Source organism: Mustelus asterias, chromosome 16 (assembly GCF_964213995.1).
Source record: "Mustelus asterias chromosome 16, sMusAst1.hap1.1, whole genome shotgun sequence".
NCBI classification, from domain to species: Eukaryota; Metazoa; Chordata; class Chondrichthyes; order Carcharhiniformes; family Triakidae; genus Mustelus; species Mustelus asterias.
In genome coordinates, this window is record NC_135816.1 from 13,833,379 (window position 1) to 13,851,287 (window position 17,909).

At 47.9% G+C, this 17,909-nt stretch overlaps 1 protein-coding gene across 5 annotated transcripts in view; it reads left to right on the top strand.

Moving 5' to 3' along the window:
- Positions 1-17,365, top strand: part of cyfip2 (cytoplasmic FMR1 interacting protein 2) — a 121,827-nt gene extending 104,462 nt beyond the window's left edge. For all 5 annotated transcript variants that reach the window (XM_078231817.1, XM_078231818.1, XM_078231820.1 and 2 more), the window contains 6 exons: positions 795-867; positions 6,302-6,396; positions 7,950-7,988; positions 9,276-9,514; positions 11,186-11,333; positions 13,257-17,365. In XM_078231817.1, the coding sequence (XP_078087943.1) occupies positions 795-867; positions 6,302-6,396; positions 7,950-7,988; positions 9,276-9,514; positions 11,186-11,333; positions 13,257-13,424 (762 nt within the window). In that variant the 3' untranslated portion in view covers positions 13,425-17,365. The remainder of the gene's footprint in view (positions 1-794; positions 868-6,301; positions 6,397-7,949; positions 7,989-9,275; positions 9,515-11,185; positions 11,334-13,256) is intronic.
- The last annotated feature ends 544 nt before the right edge of the window (positions 17,366-17,909 follow it).

A 17,909-nucleotide genomic window follows, 5' to 3' on the forward strand; every position in this document is an offset into this window, starting at 1 on the left:
AGGATTGATATCAAGCAAATTCATCCAGGAGTGACTGGACTGAAATAGAGAGAGCAGCAAGACAACTTCAGTGAGAGAGTCAGGCTCAGAGAGGTGGTCTTCATTGGCCCTGGAAAGTTGGGAACATTGGGATTGTGGGAGAAATGGGACGATAGGGAGTTAGAATACTAGAGGGATGGGCTTGATGGGAGGGTCATTGGAATGGAGGGCGAGGCTTTAATGTGAGGGTTGTAGGACTGGAGGTGTAGGCTTTGATGGAGGGGTTGTAGGAGCGGATAGATGGGCTTTGATGTGAGGATGTCAACACAGTCCAGAGATGTGCAGGTTAGGTGGATTGGCCATGGTAAATTGCCGCTTAGTGTCCTAAAATGTGTAGGTTAGGGGGATTAGCGGGGTATATGCATGGGGTTATGGGGATAGGACAGGGGTGTGGGCCTGGGTAAGATGCTCTGTCGGAGAGTTGGTGCTGACTTGATGGGCTGAATGGCCTACTTTTGCACTGTAGGGATTCTATGAACCTCACAGTCTACAACAGATGATAGAATTGGAGGGGTTTTGAAAGGGGTGTTAGGGTTCTATTAGTTCTCCAGGGAGGCTGACAGTGGGTTTGTATTGACAAATCACTTCTTTAGCCGGTAGAGATTGGTTGGTGCCATTCCGAGTTTTGTGATTCTGAATTTCTCAGTTGGTTCGATGTTGGTAACTGTTGGGTTTCTGCTGTTTTGCAAATTGAAAGTGATGATTTGTGATCTCAGTTTGTTCAAAGACCTGATTAGACATCCTCTTAATTCCAGTCTCAGGAAGAGGTTTGTGACCTTCTGCATGCAGCACCTTTCCAGAACATTCTACCCCGAGTCTACATCAAAGGTCAGCAGTTTCAAAGTAACATTGTGTCTACATGACTGTGTGTCTGTCTGTGTCTCCGTGTGTGTAACTCCATGGCTGGAATTTTACTGACCCGCCTGCCACGGGAATCAGAGAGGGTGAGGGGTGGTCAACGGAAAGGTCCATTGACCTCAGGTGGGATTTTACGGTTTCAAGATGAGCGAGGCCAGAAAATCCCATCCCATGTGTGTGTATGTCTGTATCTCCGTGTGTGTAACTCCATGTGTGTGTGTGTGTGTGAGTGTGTGAGTGTGTGTAGCTCCATGTATATATGTATGTGTATGTCTGTATCTGTGTGTGTGTGTACATCTTTAATGCCTTGTGTGTAACTCCAGGTGGGTACGTGTCTGCATCTCCATGTGTGGGTTTAAATGTTTATTTAAAATTATTTAAATGTTAATGTTTAAAATTCTTTCATGGGATGTGGGCATTGCTGGTAAGACCACATTTGTTGCCTATTCTTCATTGCCCTTGAACAGAATGGCTTGCTAACCCATTTACAGAGAGCGGTTAAGTGTCAACCACATTGCTGTGGGTCTGGAATCACGGGTAAAGATGGCAGATATACATGTGTGAATGCACACGTGTGTGTGTGTGTGCATGCATGTAATTACTTGTGTGTAACTGTATGTGTAATTCTGTGTTTCTATAACACTGTAATTCTATTTGTCTGAGTGTGTAATGCTGTGTGTCTAACTCCATGTATGTGTAACTCTGTGTGTATGTCTGTATCTCCAAGTGTATGTCTGTATTTCCATGTGTGTAACTCCGTGTACATGTCTGTATCACCATGTGTGTTACTCCGTGTGCATGTCTGTATCACCCCATGTGTGTAACTCCGTGTGCATGTCTGTTTCACCCCATGTGTGTAACTCCGTGTGCATGTCTGTATCACCCCATGTGTGTAACTCCGTGTGCATGTCTGTTTCACCCCATGTGTGTAACTCCGTGTGTGTGTAATTCTGTGGATACTTTTGGGTTCATTGCTGCTATGTCATTAAAATCTCTGCTAATGGAAGACTTCGAGCAGGACATGTTGTTATCCGCTGGATTGGACACAGATGTCACATTGAATTGTAACTTTCTGAATAAGAGTTTCATCTTCCCTGTCAATTACACCAGCGTCCTTCAGAAGAGCTTTTAATTTCTGTGGTAAAGGATGCACAAACTTCTACGTAATTTCCAAATAATTATTTTCTTGTCCACCAACTTTTATCCTCTGAAGTCAGCAATAATTCCGGAACTTTTCGACGAGACACATCTGACTTCCATAATGCTATGCATTGTGTGAAATACAAATCCACAACTTTCCTGAATAAAATTGCTTTGCCATCTTTCCTATCCATTTTCCTCAGCTAATGAAGGTCAGCTAACATGCATGGGATGACAATTTTTAAAAAGAATTTAGTGTGTTGTTGTCCGCAAATCTAAAGCAAGTGGAGCTTTTATAATCTTTAACCTTACTTCGATTTTCCTTATCAGGAGATTCCAAGTAACAATGAAGCCAATCCAACAAACACACTGCAGAAGTGCACCTGCTATCCAGCACTGCATAGTTAAATGAATCAGCGACCAAAACGCTCATCACCGGGCTCAAATTGAGTGGCATGGTGGCACAGTGGATAGCACTGCTGCCTCACAGTGCCAGGGTCCCACGTTCGATTCCCAGCTTGGGTCACTGTCTGCACGTTCTCCTCGTGTCTGCGTGGGTTTCCTCTGGGTGCTCTGGTTTCCACCCACAGTCCAAAAGACATGCTGGTTTGATGCATTGGCCATGCTAAATTCTTCCTCAGTGTACCCGAACAGACGCCGGAGTGTGATGACTTTTACATTAACTTCATTGGAGTGTTAATGTAAGCCTGCCTGTGAGACCAATAAATAAACATTAAACTCAAGCTTAGTAAGCAGTAGAATTCCTTCAGGACAATTATCATCATCATTCTCAATGTGAGAATTGTCTGTTCCATGCGTTACTTCAAAGACACCATTTTTTCATTTTTGATATTTGGACTCACAGCGATAACACCAGTTAATTATTCAGCGTGCATTTCCTGGGTTCAAGTGCCTACGGGTCACCATATTCTCAGACCTTTCGGTCTTGATTCTTAAATTGGCCAGAAGTGCAATCATCTTCAGACCGCCAGTCAGCAACCCCATCTTTTGATTTGATTTATTATTGTCACATGTATTAACATGCAGTGAAAAGTATTGTTTCTTGCGCGCTATACAGACAAAGCATATCGTTCATAGAGAAGGAAACGAGAGAGTGCAGAATGTAGTGTTACAGTCATAGCTAGGGTGTAGAGGAAGATCAACTTAATGCAAGGTAAGTCCATTCAAAAGCCTGACAGCAGCAGGGAAGAAGCTGTTCTTAAGTCGGTTGGTACGTGCCCTCAGACTTTTGTATCTTTTTCCCAACGGAAGAAGATGGAAGGGAGAATGTCCGGGGTGCATGGAGTCCTTAATTATGCTGGTTGCTTTGCTGAAGCAGCGGGAAGTGTAGGCAGAGTCTATGGATGGGAGGCTGGTTTGCATGCTGGAATGGGCCACATTCACAGCCTTTTGTAGCACCTTGCGGTCTTGGGCAGAGCAGGAGCCATACCAAGCTGTGATACATCCGGAAAGAATGCTTTCTATGGTGCATCTGTAAAAGTTGGTGAGAGTCGTAGCTGACATGCCAAATTTCCTTAGTCTTTTGAGAAAGTAGAGGCGTTGGTGGGCTTTCTTGACGCCCATGTCTGGTATTCAGGTGATCTCGAAGCTCAGCAGCCATGGAGAGCTCCATACTTTGCAGAATTACCTGTATTTGATTTGGAAGTGGTTGTAATGGACTGCTTTTCCAAAAATCGTTTTTCGGGAAGCAGCCATCTGGTCTAAGAGGGTGCCCTGTCCGTGAAATTGAACCCCCTTTAATATCAGAAGCCTGTCTCTATGTGAAATCTGAGCACAATCATCGGCAAACTTTGTCAATCTCTTACACTACCTATCGAAGTCCATAACTTACTCTTCCATGGACTGACTGTCTATCTTCTTAAATTTATCAAAGGCTGACCACACTTCATAAGCTTCCAACAGATCATCTTTCTCATAAATCTTACCCATCAACTGTAATAGAAGAGTTTATCCCTCCTCACTATCCAAGCCACCCACTTCCTGTTCTGAACATACTTTCATAAAATCATAGAATCATGCAGCGCAGAAGAGGCCCTTTGGCCCATCGAGTCTGCACCGACACATTAGAAACACCTGGATTCCCATCTAATCCCATCCTCCAGCACTTGGCCCATAGCCCTGAATGTTATGATGTGCCAAGTGCTCATCCAGGTACTTTTTAAAGGATGTGAGGCAACCCGCTTCTACCACCCTCCCAGGCAGCACATTCCAGGCCGTCACCACCCTCTGGGTCAAAAGGTTTTTCCTCATATCCCCCCTAAACCTCCTGACCCTCACCATGAACCTATGTCCCCTCATGACTAACCCTTCAACTAAGGGGAACAACTACTCCTTATCCACTCTGTCCATGTCTCTCATAATCTTGTACTCCTCAAACTTCTCTGCTCCAATGGAAACAACCCATCTATGCAACTGCTCTTCATAACTTAAATGCTCCATCCCAAGCAGCATCCTGGTGAATCTCCTCCGCACCCACTCCTGTGCAATCACATCCTTCCGATAATGTGGCGACCAGAACTATACACAGTATTCGAGCTGTGGCCTCACCAAAGTTCTATACAACTCCAATATGACTTCCCTGCTTTTGTCATCTATGGTAAGAAGTCTCACAACACCAGGTTAAAGTCCACATCACGTTTGTCATCTATGCCTTGATTGATAAAGGCAAGTGGCCCATATGCCTTTTTCATTACTTACATGTCCTTGATCTGTGGACAAAGACGTCAAGGTCCCTTTCTTCCACAGAACTTCCCAGTGTCCTGCCATTCATTGAGTACCTTCTTGTCAAATTACTCCTTCCAAAGTGTGTCACCTCACACTTTTCAGGGTTAAATTCCATCTGCCACTTAACTGCCCATTTGACCATTTTGTCTAAATCTTCTTGTAGCCCAAGTCATTCCACCTCACTGTTAACCACCCGTCCAATCTTTGTGTCATCTGCAAACTTACTCATCCTACCCCGCCCACCCCCCTTCCCCCGCCCCCACCCCCTGAGTCATCAATGTCATTTATATAAATGACGAATAATGGGGTCCCAATACAGATCCCTGTGGTACGCCACTGGACACTGGCCTCCAGTCACTAAAGCAGGTTTATGTCATCACCGTCTGTCTCCTACAACTGAGCCAATTTTGAATCCATTTTATCAAATTACCCTGTATCCCATGTGAATTTACCTTCTTTACAAGTCTCCCATGTGGAACCTTGCCAAAGGCTTTGCTGAAATCCATCTAGACTACATCGACTGCACTACCCTCATCTACACACCTGGTCACCCCCTCAAAAAATTCAATCAAATTTGTTAGGCATGGCCTCCCTCTGACTCTCCCTGATCAAACTTTGCCTCTCCCAATGGAAATAGATGCTCTCCTTCAGGAGTTTAATCCTAATCTTACATCTTCCCAGTAATGACAAAGCCAAACCTTCTTCCCACATTCACATTTCCACTTCACTTTTCCATATGGTTCGGAGACTGGAAGAAAAGGTGAATCAAAGCTTAGAATTTGCATTGGCCTCTGGCCATTTTGTGGCAGGGGTTACCATGTGGAATGACTCCTCAGAGGAACTCCCCAGATTCCCTCTATTTACAAACTCAATTCCACTCCTAAGAGTGCTGCAGGTACAGAGTCAGAATCCCGAGTGTCAGTAGCCCTGACACCCCTCAATATATATACACAGGTGAGACTCCCTGTTTGGGTAGACAATTATTACCTCAATCAGGGAGCTCATACTCAAGAGGCCAACTTGATGGGCCTCATGAGGTCATTGCACAAAAAGTGGAATATTTCCTTTTTCCTCTTAGAAGATAGAGACAAAAAAGATGGAAGGTAACGTGGAGAGGTTGGAGGTCAGGGATGAGACGTATGATCTCGAAAAGGGAGAGCGGCGCAGGAATGGGAAGAAAAACTATCTGAGGGGATGCCCAGAGGGAAGAGACTGGAACTCCCATTAATGCTGAGAGGGAGAGCGACAAAGTTAACAAGAGCTGCGGATCACAGCTATACCAGTCCATGCTGTGGACAATTTACAGTGATAGTGGGTCACTCATTAAAGATGCAGTCAATGGTTCTGGATTGAAACGGTGTGGAACTGTATCAATAAGCAAGCCGACACCAAGCCTATCCGGCTGGAAAATGGGGGATTGATACATATCCTGGTGAAAGAAAGATTGAACTTGGTGAGTGCAAGAAGGCAGAGGGGTGAGCGGTGTGAAACTGAGCGTGGTTTGGTGTTTTGTTAACAGAGGGCGAACGTTTAGAGGTCCGAATGAAACGTTTGGAAGCAAAATACGCTCCTCTCCACCTTGTTCCTTTAATCGAAAGACTGGGGACGCCACAGGTAAGGAGCGATTATCCTGTTAACATTGTGTTCCCCAGACCATTTGATCATTTTCCTGAGTAGAGACTGACAGCGGGATACATATCCTGCAGGAACCTAATCCAGCGGGAACCTTTCCCAGAGGAACCTCTCCCAGAGGGAACCTCTCCCAGAGGGAGACTCTCCTAGAGGAACCTTTCCCAAAGGGAACCTTTCCCAGAGAAACCTCTCCCAGAGGAACATCTCCCAGAGGAACATCTCCCAGAAGAACATCTCCCAGAGGAACCTCTCCCAGAAGGAACCTTTCCCAGAGGGAGACTTTCCCAGAGGGAGAATCACCCAGGTGAACCTCACCCAGAGCGAAACTCACCCAGTGGAACATAATCCAGAGGGAGACTCTCCCAGAGGAATCTCACCCAGAGGAGTCTCACCCAGAGGGAGACTAACCCAGCGGGATGAATGCCCAGCAACAGTCATTACATGCTCCCTTGGCCAGTTACTAGCTTACCAGATTTTGCCATATTACAAGTTAACAGCAATTATTTTGCATCTCTTGTGTGTGAGACCCGCAGCCTCCTCTCTAGACTCTATTCTCACTAAACCGCAAACCATTCAACTCTTCCACCCAACCTCCACGATGGTTGACATTGTTAACGGTTCTCTCTCCATGCGTTCCATTCCTAACTCCTTCAAATCTGCCATCATCACCACCCCCCTCAAAAAAACACTAACCCCTTGATATCTCCATCCTTGCAAACTTCCCGTTCCTCTCCAAAGTCCGTGATCTCCCACATCCGTGCCTGCCTTTCCCGTAGCTCCATGTCTGAATCACTCTAATCAGGCTTCAGGCCCTGTCACTGTAACAAAGCGTCTGGTATCAAAGCCACAAATGACATCCTCTGTGACTGTTACACAGGTAAACGTCTCTGCCTTTCTCTACCTGTCTGCAACTATCAACGCGGATTACCGCTTCATCCTCCTCCGACTCCACTCCACCATTATCCGGATGGATGGGATTCCATTCCTATCCATCGAGTCGGAGTCAAAGAGTCTCCTGCATTGATCCTGCTCCTCCAAAGCTGCTCCTTAAACCCCAAGCTGTTTGACCAGGTTTTTTTGTTAACATTCCTGCTATCTCCTTCATGTAACTTTGTGTGAAATTGTCTGACCTACGCTCCCGTGAAGCATCCTGGGATATTTGACTATGTTAGAGCCAGTGTGCAATTGCAAATTGTTGTTGTCGCCTGATCGTAAGCAAACTGAAACAGTTGGGACGGGGGGTTAGTTTCTGCGAATACCCTTGAATATTGGCAGAGTGCTCACAGGTTGCCCTGCAGTGAACCCAGGCTGAGCCACGATCTGTACGTCCACACAACTGTGGAATTATCCAGGAAATCCTCCCCCCCCCCCCATACTGTATGTTTCGATGCTTGAGGACGTGGCTTGACCTTTGCCCTGTGACCTGCCCGAGCCACGACCTCAGGCATCTCCAGCAGCTGAAGCATCGTGACCAGCGGACAGAGTTGGCCTCTAACGAGTTTCTTTCCTAAATAAAAATTGTTTTACCCCCCCAGAACTTTTCGCAGCGATGGAAAGACAATCTACCGGTCAGTGTAAGTAAACTCCATAAAACCTTTAGCTCATCGCAGCCGAGGTAGCCCCTGGGCTGCGGCAGACATCAGCCTTGGGGTTGGGGGAGGGTGTGAAGGGGGTCATATACCCCAGTCAAAATCAGTGTGTGTGGGACCCGTACCCCAGTGAGAGTCAATGTGTGTGGAACACATTCCCCAGTGAGAGTCAATGTGTGTGGAACACATGCCCCAGTGAGAGTCAGTGTGTGTGGGACCCGTACACTAGTAAGAATCAGTGTGTGTGGAACCCCTACCCCCCATGAGAGTCAGTGTGTGTGGAACCCATACCCCAGTGAGAGTCAGTTTGTGGGACCTGTACCCCAGTGAGAGTCAGTGTGTGTGGAACCCGTACCCCATTGAGAGTCAGTGTGTGTTTAACCCATACCCCCGTGAGAGTCAGTGTGTGCGGAAGCCGTACCCTAGTGAGAGTCAGTGTGTGTGGAACCCGTACCCCAATGAGAGTCATGGGGTACATGTACCCCAGTGAGAATCAGTGTGTGTGGAACCCATACCCCAGTGACAGTCAGTGTGTGTGAGATCTGTACCCCAGTGAGAGTCAGTGTGTGTGGAACCCCTACCCCCCATGAGAGTCAGTGTGTGTGGAACCCATACCCCAGTGAGAGTCAGTTTGTGGGACCTGTACCCCAGTGAGAGTCAGTGTGTGTGGAACCCGTACCCCAGTGAGAGTCAGTGTGTGTGGAACCTGTACCCCATTTGGAGTCAGTGTGTGTGGAACCCGTACCCCCGTGAGAGTCAGTGTGTGCGGAAGCCGTACCCTAGTGAGAGTCAGTGTGTGTGGAACCCGTACCCCAATGAGAGTCACAGTGTGTGGTACATGTACCCCAGTGAGAGTCAGTGTGTATGTTGAACCCAGTGAGAAACCTAGAGCATTGGAGGACGGAAGTCAGTGGGCGAGAAAGATGGGACCTCAGGAAACCTGCCATGGACGGAATCTGCAGCCTTGCATTAGGCTTGTGTGTCAGTGGTAGTGAAGGAGTAAGAATGTTTTAACAGTATTGAGTGATGTGGTGTCTAGTTTGGGGATCTGTGCACCCCTTGCACTGAGACAGAGAGTCAGGGCGAGTGGGTAATGCTGTTCCCAGCTGCACTCAGCAGATGAGCTAAAGAAGTTGATCTAATCGAGGAAGGTATCTGTTAACTGTGTTGTGTAGCAGTAATCAGGCGAATGTGTGGTGCTGGTTTAGACTATTTCACAGTTGGATTTCTCGCTGTGTTACCGGTGTTCATGTTGTGTGTCCGTGTCTACAGCAAATAGCCATCGCTCGCGAGGGGGACCTGCTCACCAAGGAGCGTCTGTGCTGCGGCCTATCCATGTTTGAGGTCATCCTGACTCGCATTCGGAACTATCTGCAGGACCCGGTGTGGAAGGGGCCTCCCGCGACCAATGGCGTCATGCATGTAGATGAGTGCGTGGAGTTCCATCGGCTGTGGAGTGCGATGCAGTTCGTTTACTGCATCCCCGTGGGGACGAATGAGTTCACGGCGGAGTAAGTGCTGGAGCGTGAAGAGGAGGGAGGGAGGGAGGGAGGGCGCGGCCCAGTGCCTGGTGGAGGAGCTGGGTCCACAGGACGTAATGACAACTATGTACTCACTGAGCACAGACAATATACACAGGAATGGAACGTCCACCTGAACCGCCATTAAGTATGGTCATGGCTGACATTCACTTCACTTTCCTGCCCCCTTCTCATACCCCTCGATTCCCTGAGAGGCCAAAACTCTCTATTCTGGCCTGAAATATATTGAGTGATGGCCATCTGAGGTAGCCATGATGTGGCGATGCCGGCATTGGACTGGGGTGGGCACAGTAAGAAGTTTCACAACACCAGGGTTACAGTCCAACAGGTTTACTTGAAATCACAAGCTTTCGGAGCGCTGCTCCTTCATGAGGTGAGTCACTCACCTGATGAAGGAGCAGCGCTCCGAAAGCTTGTGATTCCAAATAAACCTGTTGGTCTTTAACCTGGTGTTGTGAGACTTCTTACATCTGAATTAGATTCTTCCAAAGATTCGCAACCCTGTGAGTGAAGACTTGCCTCCTCATCTCAGTCCTAAACAATCGGCCCCTTATCCGGAAACTGGGCCCCCCACTGTTTTAGATTCCCCGACCTGCAGAAACAATCTCTCAGCATCCTCCCTATCAACACCCTTCAGAATCTTCCAGGTTTCGATGAGATCGCCCTACTTTCTTCCAGACTGCAAAGAATATAGACCCAATTTACTCAATCTCTCAGCAAAGGACATCCCAGTGGCCAAGCTAGTGAACCTTCATTGTACTGCCTCCAAGGAAGTCTATCCTTCCTTAAATGTGGAGACCACAGGGACTGGGGAGAGTTCAAGAAAGCAGCTCATCACCACCTTCTCAAGGAATGGGCAGTAAAATGCTGGCATAGCGACACCTACATCCCAAGACTGGACTTGTTAAAACTGCACACACTACTCCACTTGTGATCTCACTAAAGCCCAGTGCAATTGTAGCAAGCCACCTTGATCCCTGTACCCCAATTCCCTTGCAATAAAGGGGAACCAGCCATTTGCCTTCCTAATTGCTCGCTGCACCTACATGCTAACACGTTGGCACGAGGCCCGTGTACACTGGCACACCGCACACATTCTTTCCACAAGGTGTCACCAATTCACAATCAGGAGCCGCAAAGAAAGGCAGATTTCCCACTCTGCCCGCCAGGACTGATTCACTGGGATTTCCAACACGGTGTCAGTTCCTCACTAATTACTGCATTTACTGCTCCCACTGATCTTCAGAACTTCTGTCTGAATACAGTTAAAATGACAATTAATAATAAATCGCACTTAGGATTGGGTGGCAATGCCAGCATTTATTACCCATGGGATTCAGTGGCAATAGTAAGAAGTCTCACAACACCAGGTTAAAGTCCAACAGGTTTATTTGGTAGCAAATACCATAAGCTTTCGGAGCGCTGCTCCTTTGTCAGATGGAGTGGAAAATGCCCACTTTCCACTCCATCTGACGAAGGAGCAGCGCTCCAAAAGCTTATGGTATTTGCTACCAAATAAACCTGTTGGACTTTAACCTGGTGTTGTGAGACTTCTTACTGTGTTCACCCCAGTCCAACGCCGGCATCTCCACATCACGATGCAGGAATGCCATGTTTTACTGTCTGTGTTTCCTCCCTCAGGCAGTGTTTTGGGGATGGTCTGAACTGGGCTGGATGTTCCATCATCGTCCTCCTCGGACAACAGAGGCGCTTCGACTTGTTTGACTTCTGTTACCACCTACTGAAGGTTCAGAGGCAGGATGGAAAGGATGAGATTATAAAGAACGTGGTTAGTATCTGCTCCCCAAACAGCATCAATTCAGGCCCCAGAACCCAATGAAGGTGCAAAGCAGGGGCCGTGGCTGTGGTTACTTGTCTGCAGAAGGAAAGGGAGTGGGGGAAGGGGGAGGGAGAGTGTGGGAAGGGAGGGGAGTCAGAACTCAGGTTACCAGAATGTGTGATTTCTTCCACGGTATATGAGCATTGGGGCAGGAGCAGGGTATCCTCCATTCCCCCCTCTCCTCCCCTTTCCCACCTCTCTTCCCCCACCTTTGTGCCAAGTGGGAGCGTCGGGAAAAAGGCTCAGGAATTCCATCCATGTTTCCCTGATCTCAGTGGAGCCCTTCTCCTTGACCAGAATGGGTGTGGGTTTCCTTTCAGACCCCAGGGACCCCTGTTCTTTCCCCAGAAAAGCGGGATTCTCAAAATTCGTGTCCCACAGAATCTGTGCTCAGCACTCCAGGCAAAGGATAATGAATGACTGAAGCTAATCACCTAATGACCTAAAACCAGCTAATTTACATAAGATTTTACAGGACAGGCCATTTAGCCCAATTACCCCGACTAGTATTTGTTTTTTTATTTATTAGTGTCACAAGTAGGCTTACATTAACACTGCAATGAGGTTACTGTGAAAGTCCCCTAGTCGTCACACTCCGGCACCTGTTCGGGTACACTGAGGGACAATTTAGCACGGCCAATGCACCCTAACCAGCACATCTTTGGACTGTGGGAGGAAACCAGAGCACCCGGAGGAAACCCACGCAGATACGGGGAGAACATGCAGACTCCACACAGACAGTGACCCAAGCCGGGAATCGAACCCGGGTCCCTGGCGCTGTGAGGCTGTAGTGCTAACCGCTGTGCCACCATGCCGCCCCCACCGTGCCACTGTGCTGCCCCCACTGTGCCGCCCTGGTACACCAGCTTCTACCTTCTTTATCTCCCTCTACTCCTTTCTCCTTCATGTGCTTATCTAGCTTCTCCTTAAATACCTTCCCCCTCAGCTGCTCTTTATGTTAATGAGTTTCACCATTCTCTCAGTGAAGACGTTTCTCCCAAATTCTCGACTGGGTTTATGAGTTTATTCATTCAGGGCCTCTCATTTTGTTGAGGTGGAAACTTTCTTCTCCAGGCCCACTCTATCACCCTTTTCGAGAGCCAATTGTGTTCCCGACAGGAACCGTGATGCACATTCCAGTGGGCACTGGTTCACTTTCATGATTCAGATTGTGTCGCCTTATTCTGGACTCAGGAACCAACTATCTTCCCTATCCAATTCTTTCATCATCACCCCTTTAATAAGCCATACTCAAGGGAACACCAGCCTCATCTGTGGATCCCATTCTCATGATTTAACCTTCTAATATGCGCGAGTACAGCCTGTGGTAAATATATCAGGGCCATAGAGCCAATCGGAATTCCAATGGGAATCAGTACCACCACCAGATGGTCAACACAGTGATGACCCATTGACCCTATGTGTCGCACTTGGGACCGACATGCTCTCCAGCTCAGGGTCAAAGACACACAGCGAGTCTGGCGTGGGTACTGGTTGAGTTTTAGGATGTGGGCCATTTAACATATGCTGGACTTTCAGAGACCAAAACCCCCAGTTCACTTTTTGCTACCATGTTCCATGTTCTCCCCGTGTCTGCGTGGGTTTCCTCACGTGCTCCAGTTTCATCCCACAGTCCAAAGATGTGCAGGTTAGGTGGATTGGCCGTGCTAAATTGCCCCTGAGTGTCCCGGGATGTGTAGGTTAGAGGGATTAGTGGAGTAAATATGTGGGGTTACGGGGATAGGGCCTGGGTGGGATTGTGGTCGGTGCAGATTCGATGGGCCGAATGGCCTCCGTCTGCACTGTAGGGATTCTACGAGCACCTCAAGAGTCTGGTTGTGTCTGAGTCTTGTTCGTTCTGTGTTCCTCCAGCCCCTGAAGAAGATGGCGGACCGGATCCGAAAGTACCAGATCCTGAATAACGAGGTTTTCGCCATGTTGAACAAGTATCTGAAATCGGTGGAGAATGACAGCTCGACGGTGGAGCACGTGCGCTGCTTCCAGCCGCCGATTCACCAATCCCTGGCCACCACCTGCTAGACATAACCCCGGTTCAGCCAAACGTGGGACTGAGTTTACATTTGTGGTGGAACAAATTCTGGTTTTTGGTTTCAGTAGTATCTGCGTTCGCTGGTGATCCTAGCCCTCACCGACGGGTCAGAGGGGTTAATCTCCCAGCCTCTCCTCACCAATTTATTTCCACTGAGCCGCTTGGAGATAAAGCAAAAATGTCTATTTGACCTCTTGAGTTTTGCAGCCTGTTCTAAAGTTGAACTTGAGCTGCTTTTCTTTTGGAGGTCATTCGGAGGTGAAATTAAGATGACTGATTGGAAGATCCAGACGAGGGCAACTGAGCTGATGGTGATGTTTTTTATTGGTCATTTCTGCTGTCCTGCCCACCCAGCATGTCCTGGGTTGGTTCAATGCCATGTTGTTGTAACCTGACGCTCCCTGGGCACCAGACCCCGCCACCTGCCATATCTAAGCACTTTGCCGTGCCTGAGTTACAATGCAGTGGGAAATCCCTGAGGGTTCTGCACTGTTGTCAGAAATATTGAACACACTGGAAATTCCCAGTGGAATTTCGAGGCCTGTCACTGCACAAGCCATCCCTTGAAAAAGCTCCTCCTCTTTGTGCACCTGGAGGGAAGCATCTTCCAAATCCTCGGGATATTGCAAAGCCAACATTCTAGTCCAGGAAGTCAGTCGGTGAATGATAGAACTGGAGCCAACCTTTACACGCTTTAATATTTATTTACAGCGGTTGCACAGTACAAGCGTACACCTCCTAACACAGCAAATGTCATTTCAGTCTGTGTCTGTTTGCCTGGGCTCGAGGCAATGCCCAGATCATACCCACCACTTCATACAATTCAATGCAATTAATAACCAGCTACTTTCTGAAGTATAGCCAATGCTGTATTGGAGGAAATTTGCACAGCAAACTCCCACAGTCAGCAATGAAATTATTCATAGAATCCCTACAGTGCAGAAGGAGGCCATTCAGCCCATCGAGTCTGCACCAATCACCATCCCACCCAGGCCCCATCCTCACAACCCCATACATTTAGCCTAGCTAGTCTCCCCGACATTATTTAGCATGGCCAATCCACCTAACCCGCACATCTTTGGACTGTGGGAGGAAACCGGAGCACCTGGAAAAAACCTATGCCAATACGGGGAGAACGTGCAAACTCCACACAGACAGTGACCCAAGCCGGGAATTGAACCCGGGTCCCTGGCGCTGTGAGGCAGCAGTGCTAACCACTGTGCCACCGTGGCACCCCAATTGACCATCGGTTTTACTGATCCTGGTTTGGGACGAGACACCAGGGAGAACCTCCCTGCTCTTTGAAACAATGCCATTGGATCTTTTATCTGAAGGGGTCATGGTTTAACATCTCATCTGAATAGAGGCACCTCTGACAGTGCTGTACTCCCTCAGTTACTACACTAGGGATGTCGGCCTGGGTTCTGGGCCCTGAAGTGGGATTTGGAACAATGATGTCCTGACTCAGTTTTTGAACAACATGTGGACCAGTGGCTAACTCTTTCCTGACTCCTCAATTCAACACACCTCAGCTCGCAATTCCACGATTCAGCTATACTTCACAGCTTTTCATGTTGAGGTGGCTTCATCTTGCCAATAAATAATAGTTAAATTAAATAACAGTTCAAAAAGAAAGGGGAGCTTTTCCTGTGTGTTGCCAGACCATCAAATACAATGGTGCCCTGCTTTTTTCCAGACAAGTAATCCAGAGAATAAAACAAACTACAGGTTCGCTAGGGGAGGAAACCAGTCATCCTTCCCCGTTCTGGGCCTATACTGATTCCAATCTCAAATCAATGTGGTTGACTTTTAATTGTCCACCAAAGTGGCCTGGTTAGACACCCAGTTTATATTGAACCAGCTTCCAGTGGGAGGCCCACTGTCACCACCTCAGGGCAACCAGGCTGAACAATAAATGTCACTCTTGCCAGTGATGCGCACATTAAAAATGAGTAACAATTACCAGGGCACAGGGAATATTGGAAAATTGGCCTCCTTCCATAGGCGCACGCTCTCCCCTGTCTGATTTTCCGATAAGCGTTGAGGTGACCAGGAAACCCCCTCCCTAAAGAAGTGTTTGTAAATGCGCAAAAATCCCACTAGGCCCAACCAGCCTGCTACATTCTGACAGGTCCAGACTGTGGTTAAACTGAGCAGAATTATCATTTGGCGCAGGGCGATTGTAACCCAGTCACAGCCATGTGTGTTCCCCTCCTTATTACCTCCCCCTCCCCCCCCCCCCCCCCCCGCCCCCATCAAACCCCTCATCCCCTCCACAATCCACTCCAGCCCAGTTCAGGCAGTAACGCCCAATTCTGGGTTAGACTGATCCGGGCATGGCCCCCTGTGCCAACCTAGCAAACAGAAGCGAAAACAATTGGCTACATCGTGCAGAGCCGAGGATGGGGTTTGGACAAGAATTCCGCCGGGGTTCCTGCTCCCGCCTCCCCACTTGCTCTCTCTGGCCACCCCGTTCTTGGGCAATCTTCACACACAGAGTTTGGTTCAAGACTTTGGACCTGATTGGCAGACTGACCCGTTGAGGCGCGCCTGGTCTTGGCTGGAGGCTGGAGCTGGGCGAGGTATCTGACTGCCTTGTACACAGTACAGAGTCCTGGGGTTATCGATCCCATTGCACCCCTCCTCATATTGGGAAGGGGCAAAGGTATGTGTGTGATGCAACAGGATCTGTGACTCAAAGCATTCAAAAAGGGAGCTAAAAACTCAGGGTTCCTTTTTAAAAGTTGTTTAAATGCAGCAGTCTAGATATCATAAGACCATAAGACATGGGAGCAGAATTAGGCCACTCGGCCCATCGAATCTGCTCCGCCATTCAATCATGGCTGATATTTTTCTCATCCCCATTTTCCTGCCTTCTCCCCATAACCCCTGATCCCCTTATTAATCAAGAACCTATCTATCTCTGTCTTAAAGACACTTAATGAGCTGGCTTCCACAGCCTACTGTGACAAAGAGTTCCACAGATTCACCATTCTCTGGCTGAAGAAATTCCTCCTCATCTCTGTTTTAAAGGATCGTCCCTTTAGCCTGAGCTGTGCCCTCAACACCCGCCCCACCCCTCCCAGGGCTCCCCCCACCCCATCCCCTGCCGACCTCCCTTCTGTGACTGTCCAATTTTATCTGTTAAAAGTCTATCGATGGGGAAAAGGTACTGATTAAACTATTGGCATTGAGGGCAGACAAGTCAAGTCCCCTTGTTAGAAGTCTGTCGGACAGGATGTTACGGCCTCGCTCGTCCCGAAACCATTAAATCCCGCCCGAGGTCAGCGGACCCCCACCCCTCGCCCGCTCCGATTCCTGTGGCCCGCAGGCGGGGGCGGTAAAATTCCGACCATAGACATATCATTTCGCAGATACCCCAAGCAACAGAATCTCACAGAGGATTCAGGATCTTGATCTCAACCTTGTTTAACAAAATATATAAAATATTTATCAAAGTGTGATAGCGGTTAATGAGACGCGTGTGCCAGAGCGAACAAAGACTAGCTGAACTAAGTTATGTGTGATGTATGACCCTTGTGCTTTGAACGTAAATTATTCCTGGAGGAAGATTTTTTAACCCGGTTTCTGCTCTCGGTGAATGGTGACGTTGAGAATCTAGTTGGTGTTTGTACTGATTTGGTGTTATCGGTTTGGGTTTGATTGTTGCTAAGCGACCTGACCCCCCCCACCCCCTGCTAAGGGGTTTAGCAGCAAGTGAAGCAGCTTCTGTAGCTGCTGCCTTTCACTGTGAATGGGGATGAATTATAAACCCGTAAGCAGGGCCAGACGTGAATGCTGCTCACTATAGCGTGTCACTCTCCGTGAGCCGACGGGCACTTGTGTAAATCGGTGTTTGTGCTGTTGTCTTTGTTTGGAATGTAAACAGTTTAACCTCCATGACTGTGTGTATCGCTGCATCATTATCAAATCCCATCACTAAGGTCAAAAAAATAATCCCTTTGAATATTAAACCTACTGCCTCTACAAGTTACTGCCTCCCAGTGAGAATCTCAGAGAGGGAGAAAGAACTTCAATTTATTTTGCACCTTACAGCTCCCCAATCATTTGCAGCCAAATAATTAATTTGGATGCCACAAACAATTTTTGCACTGCAGGATCGCACTAATATCAATGTGTTAAGTACGAATGTTCCCCATGGTGGGGGAGTCCAGAACTAGGGGTCATAGTTTGAAGATAAGGGGTAAATCTTTTAGGACTGAGGTGAAGACAAATTTCTTCACCCGGAGGGTGGTGAATGTGTGGAATTCACGAACACAGAATGTAGTTGAGGCCAAAACGTTGTCTGATTTGAGGAAGAAATTAGATATAGCTCTTGGGGCTAAAGGGATCAAGGGATATAGGAGGAAGGGGGGATTGGGATATTGAATTTGATGATCAGCCATGATCACAATGAATGGCAGAGCAGGCTTGAAGGGCCAAATGGCCTACTCCTGCTTCTAGTTTCTATGTTA